This window comes from Aulonocara sp. 'chitande type north' Nkhata Bay, linkage group LG2 (assembly GCF_057382095.1).
Source record: "Aulonocara sp. 'chitande type north' Nkhata Bay isolate Kocher_YH1m ecotype deep benthic linkage group LG2, A_spYH_male_GT1.1, whole genome shotgun sequence".
Lineage (NCBI taxonomy): Eukaryota > Metazoa > Chordata > Actinopteri > Cichliformes > Cichlidae > Aulonocara > Aulonocara sp. 'chitande type north' Nkhata Bay.
This window is the reverse complement of record NC_141345.1, coordinates 18,577,501-18,596,353: the sequence shown is the minus strand read 5'-3', so window position 1 is coordinate 18,596,353 and position 18,853 is coordinate 18,577,501. Positions and strand designations below refer to the sequence as shown.

The following is an 18,853-nucleotide window of genomic DNA, read 5'->3' as shown; positions in this document are numbered from 1 at the left end:
TGTTCCGAATAAAGGGCTCTACTGAATAACCATTTCACCTCCATGCATCTCTGATTAGCCTTATTATTGGTAATAAAATGCAGGAATGGAAACTGGCTGCCTGGATTCTGGCAGCTGTGGTTCTTCCCCTAAAAATCACACAGAAATCTGATGAGCTCATGTTATTAGTCAGGGGTGGCCAGGCCTGACGCAGAGATTCAAAAACACAAAACATGCTTTTGTTCACTTTAAATGGACAGCGGCAGATAATTGGAACATAATGTGCACCCTTTCATCATGTCTCCTTCAAACTCGCTTCCTGTTGCTCAATACTGCATGTGTGCTTTACTCTGAAATACATTTGGCATTTATGTTCAAGCAGAACTGTCATTATGCGTGTGCTATGTGTGCACTGCCGTGTTTGAAAGTGTATAAAAAGACCATTTGGAAGTTGTGGAGCTCAACAAAAAGCACGAAAAAACTTTAATGGGCACTTATGGTCAGTTTAACAAACACGTTCATTATAATAGTTCTGTTACATACCTCATTGCTGATGCTCTTTGGTAACACTGTTACAGCCCTTGATGCAGTAAAACTGTGGACTGAACTGTCAAAAGCAATCTGTCCCGAATAAAAATCTGCATCCTGCCTGAACAGGAATGTTTCTGTTTACTCCGTTTTTGGCTTCTCTGGCTCTAGACGAGATTGCAGAATGAAAAGGAGCTGCTCGCAATCTGCCACGGGATCGCTTGTTTGTGCTGGTAACTCCAACACGTTTGTGTAAAAGAGTTTATAAATACAAAGAAGTCCCCACAGCCACATTTCTCCTCTCAGTCGGATCAAGGAGGATCAGCCCTTTCTGTTTTGTGTGTTCAGTTTTGGGATTGTTATGCTCAATGGGCCGGAGCCCGCAAGTGCCGTCCAGCCGTCAGAGGCAGTGGTTGGTGGTCGGGAGCCAGGGAGGCTGGCGCAGCAGACAGTCTGTAGTGTCTTCGGCTAGTTTGGGGTGCCGGGAAATGGCTGCAAGCTGGGGGTTCAGAGGGAAGCTGTAGCGGTAGAGGCAATACGGGCTTACAGTGTCTGAGAGATGTGGGGGGAGAGGAGAGCTCTGAGGGCTGAGAGGGCAGTGTAAGGGGAGTAGGCAAGGAGACCCCGGGGACTCGTGAGGACACGGGTCCCTGCAGTGGGGCGGTTTCTTCCCCTGCAGCGCAGAGAACAGCGGGAGGTCTGTGAGAGGAGGCAGAGGGGAGAAGCCTCTCAGTCTGTCTGCTCCCAGGGAGGAGAAGGCTCTGCTGGGCAGAGGGGAAATGCTGGGTGAGGTGGTGGAGGTCTTGCTGTAGAGGGGGAGAGTGAAAGCGTGGACAGCGGCGTCCTGGCAGGACAGGGGGTAAAGGGATGAAGATGAAGAGACGGGAAGGAGGCTCTTCACACTGCTGGTGGGCGACCCTGAGCTCCCTGTCAGCGGACAGGACAGGAAAAAAATAAGACACTGAATCAACACGGTAAAAAAGTCAAATCTCAGAAGTAAATAGAGCTGGAGCACTTTACCTTGGAGCTGTATGGTGAAAGGCTTGAAGTCCAGGCTGAAAGGGCCTCTCCAGGGATATGACTCGAGCAGGCCATCCAACACTCCCCTGCACACACACACACACACACACACACACACACACACACACACACACACACACACACACACACACACACACACACTTATTTATACATACTGTAAAAGCAATGAAAAACGTTATTCCAGGTATTTAAATTTTGGTACTGAGAGGTGTGAAATTCTGCACTACTCAGCTCAGCTTTATTTGTAGGTTTTATGTGGCTTCAGATTTCAGTGGTTGAACTTTAAATCCCTCTTGGGTCCTTTAGTGGAGCACTTTCAGCTAAATAAAAAGTGTTTATGTTCAGCGTTCAGTGAGAGTTTGCTATACCTATTCCTTCCTGGATCTCGGAAGCCTTTGGCGAAGGGGTTCCTGTCGATCTTCAGTTTTGTAATCTGGCCCAGAGGAGAGGAACAGACACGGGTTAGAGTGGATTTGTCAACGGTTGACGTGCTTAAGCTAACAATGAGCTCAGCTTTTACAATAGAGTAGAGTGGCAGAGCACCCCCGCGGGACTGCATCTCCCAGCAGCACCCAAGGCGATCAGCCATGTCAAACAGGGGTTCTTGCAGAAGGGGTTCAGGGTCGTTCGGTTTTATCCTGTGCTTTAATAGGCCGTGGACGGCTGCAGTCGGCGCAGTCACAGCTCGTTACTGCGTTTCTGTAATAACACGTTCACTGATAGTAAAATGAGCCCTGATGAAAAGAGCTGGCAGTCCCTGCGGAGGGCTCTGTTACTGGAGGAATGGTAGCCAACAGCAGGGTCAGGTCCCCTCGACGGGAACACACACACACCCTCTCTGAGCAATTGGACCAGCAGAAAATCAGAACACTGCAAATTTATGATTTGGCTGCGAGCACATGGAACCGGGCCTCACTGGCTTCACAATGTGGACATTTTATGAGGTCAAGCAGCCTGAGCTGTTCACTGGAACATCATCATAACAACCGTGCCAAGGAAGAAAAGGCTAAACATCTGTTTTTTGGTCAAATCTGGCAAACAGTAGTAACACAGAGTCACTGACTGATTTTTCTTTATTAAACATCACTTCATTTTGTTAATGTTCCAATTCATGAAAAAGTCAGATGTTTATTAAAGAAACAATCCAACATTAGTGCGCTTAGTTTCTGAGCTCAAACCTTCTGTTTGTGAGAAGTATTGAGAAGTATTTCAGCACTGCTGCTGAGTGTTACCTGCTGGTTCTGGTAGGCTGTGACTGTGGTGAACTCTGTTTCTGGGAAGGAGAAGCTGTGCACTCCGTCAGCAGGCAGCGACTGGATCTGAGACAAGTCCATGCGAGGGTTGTGTTTGATGATGTGCACACGTGGCTTGTATTTATGCATCGACTGAAGAATGATCTGCATCATGAGACGAAGAATGAAAGGCTTTTTATTTATTTATTTTTTAAGGTGGACATCAATTTGGAATCATCTTTCAGATCAGAAACGGACATGTCAAGTATTACAGCTGCATGTTCTTTTTTGTTTTTTATATAAAAAAACCCCTTTAAAATAAAAAAAATGCAATTTTGTAAATCTGTCATTTCCATTTTTTGTGCTAACAATCCAAAAAAATAAAGAAAGTTCTGGCAAAAACTAAATTTTGCTGTACTTTGTAGTTTTTTTTAAATGTAAAACAGATTTTAAAATAAATTTCATTCTTAAAAAAAGGAAATTAAAAAAGTGGATTTCAGGCTGTTTTAGATATAAATCTTCTTCTGGTGCACGACAGTAGGTTACATGATTAACAGGATAATGAAAGGAACTATCCAAGTCTTTAAAATACAATTATGAAGAGCTCTACGTTTTATAAAAGTATTTAGCACAAATGTGCCTTTCATCAAATAAACCTAATAAAACATCAAATATGGTTAAATATGTCATATTACTAACAAAGGTCTGACAAATTATTAGTAATACACTATGGGTTACATGTGACCTCTTTGCGAACAAAACAAAATATATGAAACAATTATTTTGTTCCTCATATATTGTCATGGAGTAAAACTGGTCTCCTAGAAGGTTGTTTGGGGGTTTTATAGCACAATTTTTTGAGGTGGAATATTAATATTATCATTTTTTTAATATATATTTGGGAAAGTAGATTAAAAACACTGAAAAGAGTCAAAACAAATAAACATGTAAATGTAACAGCACAACTGTAAAAATTTGTGGTCCTAACATCTCGAGCAGCTGTGTTAAACTCATTTTGCGTCGAGGGCCACATACAGTCCACTTTGATGTTAAGTGATCTGAAATGGGCCGGGTCGGTGAAACAACATGATAAATGTGTAAAATCATAGAAAAGGCTATAATAGTTCACTGTTCTGTAATTATAAAGCCTAAAGCTCTTCTTAATACAGTTTAATATAAACAGACTATCCTGTAATTACAAACGTTTTTGTTTTTTAAATTATTGTGGACTCATTAAAATTTTCATATTATTTGATATTTAATATTTGAAACAGTAACTTTCCTGTAAATTTAGCTCTTTATCTGTTAGTAAATTACTGTGATGTTGTATGATGAAAGGCGATGGAGGTGGAGAGGTTTTATTAATAGGAAAAGCTGTAAAATTTATGAAATTAAAGATAGAAATTTAAACTCTATCCACTCCTTCCCATTTTCTATAGCTGCCCAATGGGCCGGCTTAGAGTCTTCAGCGGGCTGATTCTGCCCCCCAGGCCTTATGTTTGACACCTCTGATCTAGACTATTTCTTTTCACAGGAGAAAAGCCCAATAAAAAAACGGTAATGTGATATATGAGGTTTCACAGTGGAGGGAAACGCTTTCTAAAATAAACTCAGCACTTACTGACAAACAGCAATATGTTAAGAAAAAAAAAGTGAAGACAATAAAGTTAATTAAAAATGCGTAAAATGTCCATTTGAGATTTTACACTGACCACGAGAGATGTGGATTTCGAGAAAGTTATTCTTGTCTTTTTTCTTTTCTTTCTTTTTTTTTTAAACATGAAATTAATTTCATAAACACACAAGTTCCAGCGTGGACGTATAAACAGCAGGATCGAGTCGAAAAGCCTCCAGATGCCTCCCTGGTCACAACATTTGCAGATTGCTAAATCTTTCGCGGTAAACTTTGGAGCTGAGAAGTATTTCCGCTTCCTTCCTCCCTCTAAGATATCCAGGTTTCCCCTCGATGTTACAAATGTGTAGGAGAGCAGTTTAAGGACTGAAACTCTCAACGCAGTCAGAAAAGCAAAAGCAACACGCAGAAACACATAAAAATGATTAAAAAGATTTGTTAATATCATGATCTAATACACAAAAATTAAAGAATGATCTTCAGCACATACGCTTTAAAAACGAACTCCCTTTTAATCTTAGTGCATCTGATCCTTATCCAAAGCAAGAAGAGCAACAGGAGGCAGCGTGTGGGTTACCTACATGTCCCTTATCGTCCATCTCGTTGTTGGTGAGCTTGACTCGGTCAAAGCTGATGACCTGACGCATCCACGTCTCTCCTGCGCACGGGGAGTCCGGGTGCACGTAGAGCCGCGGCGAGATGCAGGAGTGATCCGTGTTTCCAGCCACCATCCACTGCGAGCTGTGGTACACATACCTGCGTGGAGGAAAGCGCGTGTAAGTAAAAGGAAAAAACAACAACAACAAGAATTAAAAAAAAATCGGCGCTCACCTGTAACGTTTGGAGTCCACGGGCATGACGTCCATCGCGATATAATACTGCTGGCAAGGGTCCAGATTGCGCACCTTGACGCGCACAGAAGGAAACATTCTCCTGATGAGAGGAGAGGAAAAATAACAAGAGAGAAGTCGTGTTTGATCTCTTTAATGAAAGCTGCTTAATAAAACTGTTAAATGCGTATTTGGCCATCACGGATTTCAGTTTATAGCGACGTCTTAAAGACAAGAAGAGGCCGAGACGCTTCTGCTTCTGCCGGCCAGGTTCACAGGAAAGATCAGGGACCTCCAGGGGCCCCGAGGGCGTCGTCACTGTCCGAGATTTACAGCGCGTGTTGTCGGTGATTGAGTAAACGGAACTTAGATTTCCGCGCGCAGTCATGTTCCAATAACTCATTTATCTGAGCAAGAACCCGTTTTCTGCGAACCTGAGATAGAAGCTTAATTACACTCCCAACAACAAGTTTTCTCTGTGCAAACGATGCGTCACATAAAAGAGATCTTACAGATCGGCAAATATGGGTAAAATACTAAGCTAAGAATGATTTAGAAAACGGTTTAGTTCATGAATATGAGTTAATTCACAAAAGCAAAAGTAAGTGACATATTTCCACGTGATGAAAAGCCACTTTCAGTTTTTGTTCTGAACCTCATAATTTGTTTAATGATAGCTGCCTCGTTAGTTTAGGGAGTGATCTTATTGTACACTGTTGTTCTTCTGCTCGCCTCCGATTGGTTGTATCTTGATAGAGCGTTTTAAAATCCTCGATAAAGCCGCACCTGTGACCGCAGAACAGTTAATGTAATTATCATAGCCTGATAAGCCCGCTCCACATTGGATTTTATTTGCAACAGACGCTTTAATGAGGAAGCACACCTTCAGTTATCATTAAAATGTAGACAAGTCTTTTTTAAATTTATTTGCGGGGGTAATCCCCTTCAGAGGCCCGGACTGAAAACTAAACCGACGGGTTTAAATTGCACTAAGATAAAGTATCTGATTAAACTGTCGTTTTAACTGAAATCTCAAACTGTGGCACTAAAAACATAACGGCCAGACTGCACTGTATCTGGTGATCTACAGAAAAACGGCTGTAGCTCTTTGCTTGTTAACGTGGAGGCAAATACAGTTGGAGTTTAAACGTTTTAAATAAAAAAGCTGGTTAAAGTTGGTAAAATCAGCAGGAAGACGGCTTGTGCGGGGCTAAGACTTCACACGAACTTCTTTGAATTTAGTCTTTCTTGCGCAGATGTTTTACCTTCCGGCTTTAGTGATGATCATCTCGGTGCCGATCTCGTAGAATCGCCTCCACAGCTCGGAGCCCTGCAGCTCTACTCGGACCTCTCTGTCCGGCCGACAGTCGCTCTCCTTCGGCTTCTTCTCCTCGCTGCTCGGGTCAGAGTCTTCAGTCTGTGATCTGTCAGTCTGTCCCTGCGGGTCACAGGCTGAGGGGTCCTCTCCCCTCCTCGGTGTCGGACATGCTTTCTGTAGCTGGTTGATGGGATATTTATTCTGGTCTGAAAAGTGGGGAAAGGAGTGAAAAAAGAGAAATGAGAAAAAACACAGAAATGTGTCTATTTTTTTTAAATATTTAATGGAAAGCCAGAACTTTGGAAGCTCTTTTAATTTGGGGAAATTTTAAAAATTGGTAATATTATAAATCTTATTTTACTTCATGAATGTTAAAGTTCCTAGAGCGAGCTAATTTTAGCCCTATTCCTCAAAAGCAAGTTCACGTGATAACTCTTGAGTTTTAACTGATTGAATATATTCTAAATCATGAGAATTTTAATTTTTGAGAACTTTAAATGTGGCCTAAAGATGAAAAATCAACTGAACCTTGCAACTAGAAAGTTGTGCGTTTTCTGTTTTTTCCCCCAAAATTGTGCGTAAAAGTCCTTCAAATAAAAAGCAGCAGGGTGCTCTCGGCGGTTAAGCAAAAGTGTCCTCACCGGGAAAGATGCTCCTATCGCCGCTGGTGTCAGCGCTGCTCGGCTCGTGCTCCTCCGACACTTTAATCCTCTTGCAGGGCTTCCCGACCAGCGCCTCCACCGAAAAGGCGTGAGCCCGGGAGCTCAGTCCCTGCATCCTGGTGGGAAACACCGTCTGTACGGCTCCTGTATTCCCCCGAACTTTAACTTCGTCCCGCACAAAGTTCAGCCTCCTAGCTCGCTCAGAAGAGGACAGGCAGAGCAAACACCAGCAGCCGCAGCACCTCAGGGAGCTCCGCGTGACGCTGCGTAATTAAACCGCTGCGTTCCCATGTGTTCTCCGAGACGCGCGCCCGCATCAAAAACACCTCCCTGATTATTGGCACGCCTCTTCTCACTACAACATTTCCCCCCTTTAACCGGATCAACTTCTCGCCTTCCCTCTCTCACAGAGAGCTCGTTCCTCCGGTTCCGCTCTGCGCGTCATAGAGAAGGAGGGGAGAGCGCGCATTCCTTCACGTGCGGCCCCGCGCCGTAGTAGACATCCACCTAAACTCTAATGTAACCTGAAATTCATATTAACTGAAACGAATGAGAATAAAGTGAAATAATAAAGAGTGAAATAATGACATTCATTTCATAATCAGTATTTTTGCGCTCGACGTTGGAACTTTGGAACCAAAACAAGCAGCCATTTGGCTCAATACGCACCTGAATTAAGCTTATCTGAAATATCTTTTTGTTTCTTAACGTTGAGAGAAAAGTAAAAGGACTCGATAGATGTTGGATATTTTTTGCTGTGTGTTACTTTGGTCTCGGAACAGCCTGTAGGAGCATGTTTGCGCGCCTCACTGTCCTCAGAAATTCAAAATTCTTAGGTCAGTTCATAAATTTGGGCAGTAATCTTCGACTCATATTAAATAATAAAATTAAACGTTTAAGACAAAAATAAATTTGATGGCTTGAATTTATCCTGTATCTTCGTCAAATGTAAATGTTGTAATGTAAAGGACTTTTTTTTTAAAAAAATAAGCCGTTCATTTGCATTCTAAGATGCTCTCCTATTTAGACGGCCCATAGGTTAATACACTTATTCTGTCAAATATTGTAAGGAGGCGAAAGGCACAAATATTTAGATCTGTTAACTCGGACCATCTGGAAGGTAAAATATCACCGTGAAACTCTCTGCATGTCTGCTGAAGCTAACATTTCCTATATTAATTTGAAGGCTTTCCGTAAAGCGCGCTCACGTCTCCCGTTTCCTTGGTACAGAAGTGGGGTTCTTATTCGTGGTACCCGGTGAGGTTGTGCGCAATAGTCTGGTTCTCATAAATGCGTGGATCAGATGGAGTTTGGCGCACAGGGGGAAGAAAAAGGGTCTGTAATGACAGCTCGGGATTATTACATTACTGCTCGACATGAAATAGATCCGCTTTACACAAATAAAAGTCAGCAAAGGCTCTATTTAAAATGTTTTTTAATCACATGGTGTAATTGCTCTGAGGAGAAAACAAATGAGGGCTGTGTTTACAGCACGGTTGGTTTGGTTGCTGATGGAAATCTCTGACAACAGCCGGGAAATGGAGAACTATGACCAACCGGAATCACATGTTCCCTGTCATCATATAACCTGCTGTCGGACCCCGGCCTTCGTGTTTATTCTTTCCTAACTTGTCGTTTTCTTGCAAAGCATCTCAAACACCCGCCGTGGTTTCAGGAGGAGGAGGGTGTAGCAGATCGGATCTGGCTGCGGCCTGCTGCTGCTGTTCCTGCTGGCTTTTATTGGAAAAAGACGCTCAAAACTGATAGAAATAGCCTGCGCAGTCTCTTTCCTCGCATGTTTGAGAGATTGCTTTCCGTGCTGTCTTCGCCAGTCAGCTCATAAATCTTTCTCATGGGATTATGGGATGTCAGGAGAGTGATGACGAGCGATCGCCTCGCCTGGCTTTCTGCTAAACGGCCCGGCACCTTCTTGTTGCTTTCTGATTTGGCGCAAACCTGCGGCCGTTCAGGGATGGCTGGCACACATGTTTCCTCTTATTAAACACAATATGCGTGCACGCGCTTGGCGGAAACAAGGGATTCAAATCCAATTAAGAGGGAGGCCTCGGGTTTCCATTAAAGCGGAAGTTCGATGACCAGCTGCAATTAGGTTTCCCATTCATTTTTTTTCGCCTTCCGGCTTCTCGCTGCCATGCTGTTGATTTGTATACAGGGCCTTAATTAATAGCAAATAATTGGCCTTAAACTAAAGGACCTTTATTTGTCCATAAGAAGTGTTTTTCTATTATCTGCACTTCAGTTTTCGTGTTGTTTATTCACAGCTATTTGTTTTTTCCAAGTTTGTGCCTATTTGGAGCTGAAGGCCAGGGCCCAAAGAATAATCACCACCAGCCACACACCCATGTGCTGTATGTGCGCACAGGCTCACAGCTCGCAACGTGTGTGTTTATAAACAGGCCTGGCTGTCTGTGGCTCACTGCTGAATGGATGTGACGGGGCTCCCTTATGGTTTGTTTTAAGTTGGGTCATGTGTGTGTGTGTGTGTGTGTGTGTGTGTGTGTGTGTGTGTGTGTGTGTGTGTGTGTGTGTGTGTGTGTGAGAGGCTTATTCTGGGCACGGGATGCCAGCTCTCTTGCCAAACGTCAAACTTCCACTGCCTGTCTCCTGTGACGTTTGCAGAGTGATTAAATGTAGGACGGTGGCTCTAATGGGATGTGACCTCTCTGCTCTGTGCTGGTACATGGATGACGGCTCACCTGGAGTACTATGACTGCTATGACAATGATGTGCTCATTTTTGTGTTGTTTGCTGTTATTGTCATCGTCTGCTCCTGTTTTCCATTCGAAGCAGACGTGGAAAAGGACGCATAAGGAAGCCCAAACAGAAGCTATTCATCCTCATGTCATCATGTCCAGGGATGTGCATCTGTGTAATGTCACATCTGCTACTCATAACCTCTGCCTTGTCCCTCTTCTTGGAGGTACAGCAGTGTCTCTCAGACTTTCATGTCCCTGCAGGAATGAAGCCTTCATTCACATTCACTGCCTCTGCATCTGCAGCAGCACTCATGTGAGAGTCACTGGGACTGATCACATCCTCTTCTACTTGTAATTAATTAACTCTGTGTGCCAGCACATCGTGGTTCTTGATTTGCTGTTGAACGTCATCCAAACGCTATCTTCCAAAATCTGATGATGAAATGGTAAAAAAAATGTAAGAGACCCTTAAGTTTATCAGCAAATGGATTGTAGAGCTATTTGCTGTTTATGTTCACAACTGTGAATTTAATGACCATCATATACTCAACACATAAATCCGGCATGTGGGAGTTTCACACACTCTCTGCACATCATCACCGCATGTAAATTAATTTCTGGATTTACAGTTAGGTCCCCAAAGAACTTTTTTTTTTCTGAATCATTTTGTAGCTGAATTTTAAACCAAACAATCAAGATGGGATTGAAATGCAGGCCTTCGCCTTTACTTCAGGCAGCTTAACAAAAGTATTCATTAACTGCTCAGGAATTTCAGACATTTTTATACACAGTCCCCAGTTTTCAGAGGCTCGGCAGTAATCCTACAGTTAAAGCAGTTTCACAGATGAGGCCTCTTTTCATGTTATTTTGTAACAAATTAAGCAGGCAGAAGATCTGGAGTTGACCGTTGATCTCTCTCTTTTGGTCTCTCTTCACTGGAACCATGAGTTCTGAAAACATGTCAGTGCCAGTGAGGGAGGTTATTCTTAGGAAGAAAAATCAACTATTAAAGAGAGATAGCAAAACGTAAGAAGTGTCCAAATGAATAATAGTATAGTGTAGTCAGAAAGACTACAGAGGAAACCTAAAGTGGATGATTGCAGAATTCTTTCCTTCATTTCTTCACAGCATCTAGCCAAGTCAAAAACACGTTTGAGGAGGTTGGAGTATCACTGTCTGCAATCAACAGATTGGACACACACATTCAGAGGATTCTTGAGTATATGGGTTACACTTAAGAACAGGAAGGCCACATGAGACTTTGTCAGAAAATATCTTAAAGAGCCTGAACAGTTCTAAGATAGATGAAACCAAAATGAACTTTTTGGGAAGAGAAAAGTAACTGAAACATACCACATTACCTGCCTAACATGGTGCAGGTAATGAACAGGTCCAAATGCCTTTGGACATGAAGCAGTTGAGTAAGTACAAATATCTAAAGAATGGTCACTTTTGACTTGCTATTCATCACTATCTCCTTGCTTTTATCATGAATGTCACAATTATTTATACTTGTACCGGCTGAATAGTCATTGTCCTTACAACTAATAGTCTTCATTTCATTGCTTGTGTCAGTGCACTCAAAATTTTTGAACATCTTGTCAAACAATTTGTACACCCATTTTGAAAACCCTATTTTTAAGGAGTTTCCATGAAAATCTCCATAAATTACTTTTCTCAGGTGAACCTTATCTCACACTAATGAAAATTGGTGTGTGTTACTCTTACTTGCAACCAATGAAAAGCCTCTTCTACCCAGTCACAGGTGAATCGCGTTATAGTATCCCCTACTCTACAAGTGTATATATATAATGTGTAAACCAACAGACAGGCATGAGGTGCATACTGAATCTACAAAACTGCAGAACATGGAACGTCAGCCTTGTGGAAGAGGGGTGAGAATCGGTGGAGGACGAGGACAAAACCGGGTAAGAAGAGGCCAACCACATAGACACGTTCCTGACGAAATCAGGGCAACACTTGTGGATCATGTGATAAACCATGGCCTCACAATGGCCGAGGCTGGTCGAAGGGTGCAGCCAAATGTTGGGAGAACTACTGTAAGTTCTATTATTCAGACATTTCGTCGGGAAAACGGGTGAGCATACTGTAATGTAGTTATTCAGCACAAACTAATTTGCTCTGCACTTTCATAGTCCTACAGGAGACTTGCATTAGGACATGACCTTATCTTTACATATAGACGTACTGTAACTGAAGCGCAGACTAGGCCCAGGTGTGGCATAGTGTGCTGTGGTACAATACAGTAATGCTGTAAAGAAAGGAGTTTTGAATGATAGTCCTGTAACAATTACTGTAAGCATGTTTGCGCTTATTTATGTTTGTGTTTTTTTTGTTTGTTTTTTTCATCTGCATCTCAAAAAGGACTGCCAGACAACCTGGAAGAGGTGGAAGAGGTCCACTTTTGACTCCGCAGCAAGAGGAAAGAATTTGTGCAATGGTGGCTGCAAACAACGCTTTGAGACTGAGAGAAATACAAAGAACTGTCGTAGAAGATGACACCATCTTCGGAAATATTCAGTCAATATCAATTTGCACCATAGACAGAGTCCTCAGACGGAATGAAATGTCCATGAAGCGATTGTACAAAGTACCATTTGGTTTTTTTTTTGTTTTTTTTTTTTTTTGTTTTTTTGGAAGTGACATCAGAAACAGCAGCATGTGACATCACGTGATGGCGGAGCTTCAGTTCATCCTTTGTCATCCTTTTTTTTTTTTTTTTTTTTTTTTTTAATAGGACAGGGGGAAAGAATGAAAGAAAGAGGGGGAGAGGAAGAAAGAAAACCAAAGGGGAGAAGAGACGGTGAGAAGGGGGGGAAGAGAGAAAAAAAAAACAAAAAAAAAACAAAACAAAAAAAAACTCCTGGGTCACCTGTATGGAGAGAAAGAAAAACAAAAAAAACAGGGGAGACAGCAAACAACAAAGAGCAACATAATAAAAAAAAAAAAAAAAAAGCACCATCACAATAAACTAGCTAGTCATAGATATCAATAGTTACTAAATAGTAAACGATATTGTGCAGCACGCAAGATAGACAGCGCACAGTGTGCTTTGAGGCAGCAGCCAAGAAAGCTGTAGTCCGCATCTGTGAATACCCATGTGTACACCTGTGTGCATACCTGTGTGGATCAGCATGCTTGCATTCCAAAGGTTTCTCCATGTAATGATCTGCTAGAGAGTGTGGGGAGCCACAGCCCCGTCCTCTATGGTATCAAGCAGGTATGGAGGAGATCAAAACTCCAGAGGCCCCCAGAACACAAGAGACCAAGGAAGACCCACAGAGGGGCAGCCGCGCCACTGTCCCAGTAAGAGCTAAGGAGAGTCCCAGATGAGAGCTCATTCAGCAGCCGCGGAGCAGAAGCCAGGGGGAGTTGCAGTGACGCGCCCGTGAGCTCCGCCGGCAGCCAGCTGTGCCTGAGTGACCGAGCCCCAGGCCGAGAGGCCGGGGGCACCCCACCTCCAAAGTGGCCCGAGCGAGCCCCAATAAGCGGCCGCCAAGGAGTGAGCCGGTGTGTACCCGGACGCCCACCCCCAGATACAAAGAACCACCAACGCACCGATACCTGAGGGAGTCCGCCACCGGCAGGGGAAGTGGTGGTGGGTGGAGATAGGCCTCCAAACCTTGGAGGCCTCGAGATGTCCCCAGAGAGGTGGCGTCTGATACCCAACCTGACATATAGACACAGACATACAGGCACACACAGACACAAACATCCATTCCCACCCTCATGCTCTCATAAGTACCAAAGTACCATTTGAACGGAACAGTGATCGAGTGAAGGAGCGCCGTCACCAGTATGTACAGGTAAAACATGTTTGCATATGTACCTCTGTTTACTATAAAAGTTTAGGCCATGCACTGCACTTACATTTATGCATGTTACTGTAATCCTATTTACAATTCAAACTGTACAATCTGTTGTGCCAAATGCACCATTACAGACTTTTTCATTCTCATCCTTTGTATAGCGTATCCTGGAATTGGAAGCCAGGGAACACCTGCACACGTTTGTATATCTTGACGAAGCGGGATTCAATCTCGCAAAAGGCAGACGGCGTGGACGCAATCACATTGGAGAAAGAGCCACCGTTGATGTCCCAGGCCAACGAGGAGGAAATATTACAATGTGTGCAGCAATCTCAGAAAATGGCGTTCACACCCATATTCCTCGTGTTGGTGCATACAATACACAACACCTATTGGCTTTTCTGGACGCTCTTTATAGGGACCTAATCCCACAAAATGAAAGGGATGATCCTGGTGACAATCGGACAATGCATGTAGTGGTTTGGGATAATGTTGGCTTCCATCACTCTGCTGTAGTCAGGCAGTAGTTTGCAGCACACGACAGGATACTTATGGAATTTCTTCCTCCTTACACTCCATTCCTAAATCCAATTGAGGAGTTTTTCTCTTCCTGGAGGTGGAAGGTATATGACAGGCATCCACATACCCAAATGACCCTGCTAGCAGCTATGGATGCAGCTTGTGATGACATCACAGCAGAGTCTTGCAGAGGGTGGATTCGATACTCCAGAAGATGCTTTCCCCGATGCATCGATAGAGCTGACATTTGCTGTGATGTTGATGCAAATATGTGGGCAGACAGACGGGAGCATCTAGATATCATTGATTGATATGCAACAGTGTCTGTTTTTCAGTTTTTTGGTGTTTTTCTTTCTTTTCTTCTTTTTTTTTTGTTTCATAACTACTGCAGTAAGGTTTACTGTCTAAGTGGGTTTGTTTGCTGTAAAATGTTTGATTTACTGTATTTCCCCAGTTGCACAATGCTGTGAACAGTTTCAATTAAATATTATCAAGAGTGCATATGAAGTGTCTTGATTTTCCTTTACAAGTTATGGTTTTCAACATGCCATGCATGCTGTCCAGACTTGACATGTCATTGGGAAGCACCTACAAAGAAATCCGTCACAATGAGAACATGTTCAAACCATTTGATTTTGTGACCAAAGGTGCTGGTGTAATGACTTGTAATTGTGACAGCCCTGACACTTTGATATAAGTACTTGCTTTTGATGAAAATAATCTGTTTTGATTAAGGGACTTGCTTTTGAAGCATTGACTACTTATTTTGAGCAACTGACTTTTCTTTTTGATGAAGTGACTCACTCTTGCAAGTTATCCACCATGTTTTGCAGTTTGCACTAATTGTTTTGAGAAGAGCCTTAGTAGTGGTGCAGAGATCAATTCTGTTGTGAGAAATGCACCAAAGCAACTGAGGAAAAACTGTAAGAACAGGAAGGCCACATGAGACTTTGTCAGAAAATATCTTAAAGAGCCTGAACAGTTCTAAGATGAACCCAAAATGAACTTTTTGGGAAGAGAAAAGTAACTGAAACATACCACATTACCTGCCTAACATGGTGCAGGTAGTGTTATTGCATGGGCATGTGTGGCTTGCAGTAGAAGTGGGACTCAAATGCAGGGGGGGGCAACTCCAGGCCTGTGTCGGCCAGTGTCCTGCAGGTTTTAGATGTGTCCTTGATCCATCACAGCTGATTTAAATGGCTAAATAACCTCCTCAATAAGTCGTGTCATTCCCCAGAAGCCTGGTAATGAACTAATCATGTGATTCAGGTGTGTTGACCCAGGGTGAGATCTCAAACCTGCAGGATACGGCCCTCGAGGCCTGGAGGTGCCCACTCCTGCACTAGTGTTTATTGATGATGTGACTGCTGATAGAAGCAGATGAACTATAAAGTGTACACGCCTGTACTCTTTTCTCAGATGGTGTAAAACAGATTAGACAGCCTTTAGCAGTGCAAATGGATAATGGCCCAAAACACACTGCAAAAGAACCACAAGAGTTTCCAAGAAATGGATCATCTTCGATGGCCAATGGCCAGTCATCTGATCTCAACTCAACAGAGCAGCTTCAGTTATTAAATACAAAACTGAAGCTGCTCTGCAGAACGACCCACAAACAAACAGCACAGACTCATTAGCCTTTACTTGACATGGAGAAATTACCGTACACTCACATATGAAATCACCCAAGAAAGGCCGTTTCTGAGCCAAGAGAGACGCCTGAAAAGGACCTGGTTGCATTATGAGAAGCGGAGGATCTGAGGCTTTTCAGCTTGACACATTTAAGGGAATGAACAATAAACAAACCGTCTCCTGGAAGTTATGTTGATATGAAGTTAACTTGTAGTAATGGCGCTGTGTCTTGTGCTTCAAGCTATGTTGACTTTTCCAATATTTAATCAAGACCATAATGTCAACTATGTGCCGTGAGCGGCTAAACACACCCATTAATAATGTTAGTCATAACAGTTCCCATAGTGGAAATTGGGAACACTGTATTATAAACATTGTGTTGTTTAAAAAAAAGAAAAAGGTATCCGGTTGGTGTTAAATTTGTACCAAAATGCATATGACAGAAAAAATTAGTTTGAGATTAGTTTAGATAGAAAGCTCAGCCTGTCTCTGCTCCTCAGCAGCACATTTCTAAATCAACTACAGATCATTTAGTCTTGGGGGGGTTGTTATGAGTTATTACAATAGTTATAGACGTGGTGAAACTCTGTCTCCCTCTGTGGATCCCCTCTTGCTGTCTGCTCTCTGGGTCTCTAGCCTGGCAGCATGTGGGGATCTTGGGCACAGGGCCTGGTACTGCTGCCCCCGCCTCCCCCTTTGCCCGCAGTGCAGGAAGATTTAATGGCTCATGTGTCACGGCATCCAGCCTTCACTGGCTCCTTCTGTCTCAGCCCGGTAACAAAGGAGCGAGGGCAAGAGGAAAGCAGGAGAGGAGAGGAGCGCCTCTGCCAAGATGCAGGCCTCCTCCTCCTCTCACCACAAGTGTGTTGTGAATTATGTCCTCCCTCTCCCTCCCTCTTTTCTCTCCCTAAGCTTTTACTTATCCCTTACTACTCACCCTCTTCCCATTAAAAACATATAGATCTTCATCTGTCCACAATGCTTTCATGAGGCCAACTGTGAAACTGACTCTACGGCACATTCGTCTCACTTGTTTGGATAGCTAATTCTTTTTGATGAAAATTGCTTTCTCTCTCTCCCTCTCTCTCTGCCTGCCTCTTTCTCTCACTAACTCCCCCTGGCTGCCAGTAACAGTGTGGTTAATGGCTGTGGTAAAAAGAAACAAAAACAGCCGTAATTGATAATGAGAGTCAGACTCTGCATGTGAGGGTCTGAGCCGAGCATCTTTTCTCCCTCGCAGACAGCCCAGACGGGGCAACTCTGCCAAGCAGGACGCTGATTGAACGGGGCACCGGGAAAGTTGGGATTTAGGAATAGATCCCTGGGAATGAGAGCTCTACTTCCCAGAAGGATGTCAAGGGGTGAAAAACTAATCTGCCGGGTGTTAGGGTGTAATTTTCTAATACTGTAATGTGTAACTACCACACGATTTTGGGAATTTTTGGATAGAGCGATGCATAAAAGTGAACGACGCTCCAACGTAAATACACTTTCTGGATGGCTCGCTGACTTGAGCAGGAGTTTGAAATGTGTTGAGTGCTCCTTTCGCTGTTGTTAACACGTATGGTGAGAGGGGGAAGTAGTAATTATTTGAGGGGGGGAAATCCGTCGTTTCACATGCATGCGGTGGAAAGCTGTTGAGGAACCGTCACGCATGTCTTTATCTGTTTCTGTCCCACAGCGCACAATCGTTCTGAACACCAATATTTTTTTTTTTTATCAAAGCCACACCGCAGCAGAGGAGGGATTATTTTTAGATTTCCCTGATAAATGAGGGGTTTCGTGTATCTGGATGTGGTCGCAGGCGGCCAGGGAGAAGGGTGAAAATTTAGGAGAAGAAGAAGTTGGGTGGAAAGAAAAAGAAAGAAAGATCTGGCAGAGCTACAAAAGCTTTTAAAACATGTGAAAAATCAGCAGTTCTTTAACAGTTAGCTTGTCATTTTTATTTGCCTCTTCAGATGGTGGCAGCGGTTGTCTTTCAGGCTGTGCCAGCTGGGATTGGCTGCTGGCTCGAAGGCGCAGGCCTGGCCCCGGTTAGCACTCTTATTATCATCACCACACACTGTAATTCACATGCCAATCACAGCTCTGAGGAGCGCAGGACGGAGGGGAGCAGGGGCTGGTTAGAAGGGGGCCGCCGACTGGAGTGATGGGCCGGGCAGGGTAGCGACTGTGTGCTGAATACTTCCAGCAGGCCCTAATCGGACCTTTCATTCCCACATCTCTGCAGAATGAGTCTGGATAGCGGTATGATCAGTTATACAGGGCTGGCCTGTGTTGAAGCAGGAGGCCGTGCTGGGCTGGCTGCTGTAAGAATAGGAGTGACCTCTGAGGAAGGTCAAACTGTCAGAGTTTGGCTGGTTTGGCCTCGAGTTAGACACAAGCTGGGAGAGACGGCAGAGAGGAGAAGAATATAGGAAATATTAATCTAGCAGAATTCTCAGTTTTTAAGCCAAAAGTCACAAAGCTGAAAATGCCTGTTTAAGCTAAAGAACAGTGGGTTATATGCTGTACATGAATAGGAAATTTGTTTTAAGATGAACACTGTAATTCCCTTTGGAAAAATACTGTGCTGCAATGGATGTGTTTTTACTGCAGGGAAACTCTACAACCTTCTCTAGATGACTATCCCCTTTGTAAAATTGAGGATAGTTACTGGATTTAGATGCATCATTACCATTTAAACCATTTAATATGGGTTACACCACACATAGCTTTAACATAAAGATTAACTGTTATTAATTCTAAATCATGCTGGGAGTGCAGGAGTTACGAGATAGATAGATAGATAGATAGATAGATAGATAGATAGATAGATAGATAGATAGATAGATAGATAGATAGATAGATAGATAGATAGATAGATAGATAGATAGATAGATAGATAGATAGATAGATAGATAGATAGATAGAACATTGGGATGTTGTT

The 18,853-nt window shown here is 43.2% G+C and overlaps 1 protein-coding gene across 2 annotated transcripts in view; it reads right to left on the bottom strand.

The window, feature by feature from the left end:
- Positions 1-321: 321 nt before the first annotated feature.
- tbx22 (T-box transcription factor 22) overlaps positions 322-18,853 on the bottom strand; it is a 23,427-nt gene continuing 4,895 nt past the window's right edge. Inside the window, exons 1-8 of one of the 2 annotated variants that reach the window (XM_086307345.1) lie at positions 7,203-7,587; positions 6,509-6,767; positions 5,245-5,346; positions 4,995-5,169; positions 2,781-2,945; positions 1,917-1,981; positions 1,528-1,613; positions 322-1,434 (exon numbers count right to left, since the gene is read on the bottom strand). In XM_086307345.1, the coding sequence (XP_086163471.1) occupies positions 908-1,434; positions 1,528-1,613; positions 1,917-1,981; positions 2,781-2,945; positions 4,995-5,169; positions 5,245-5,346; positions 6,509-6,767; positions 7,203-7,338 (1,515 nt within the window). In that variant the 5' untranslated portion in view covers positions 7,339-7,587 and the 3' untranslated portion in view covers positions 322-907. Of the gene's footprint in view, positions 1,435-1,527; positions 1,614-1,916; positions 1,982-2,780; positions 2,946-4,994; positions 5,170-5,244; positions 5,347-6,508; positions 6,768-7,202; positions 7,588-18,853 lie in introns of those variants that run through there. The other variant, XM_086307343.1, reaches the window with a different exon arrangement.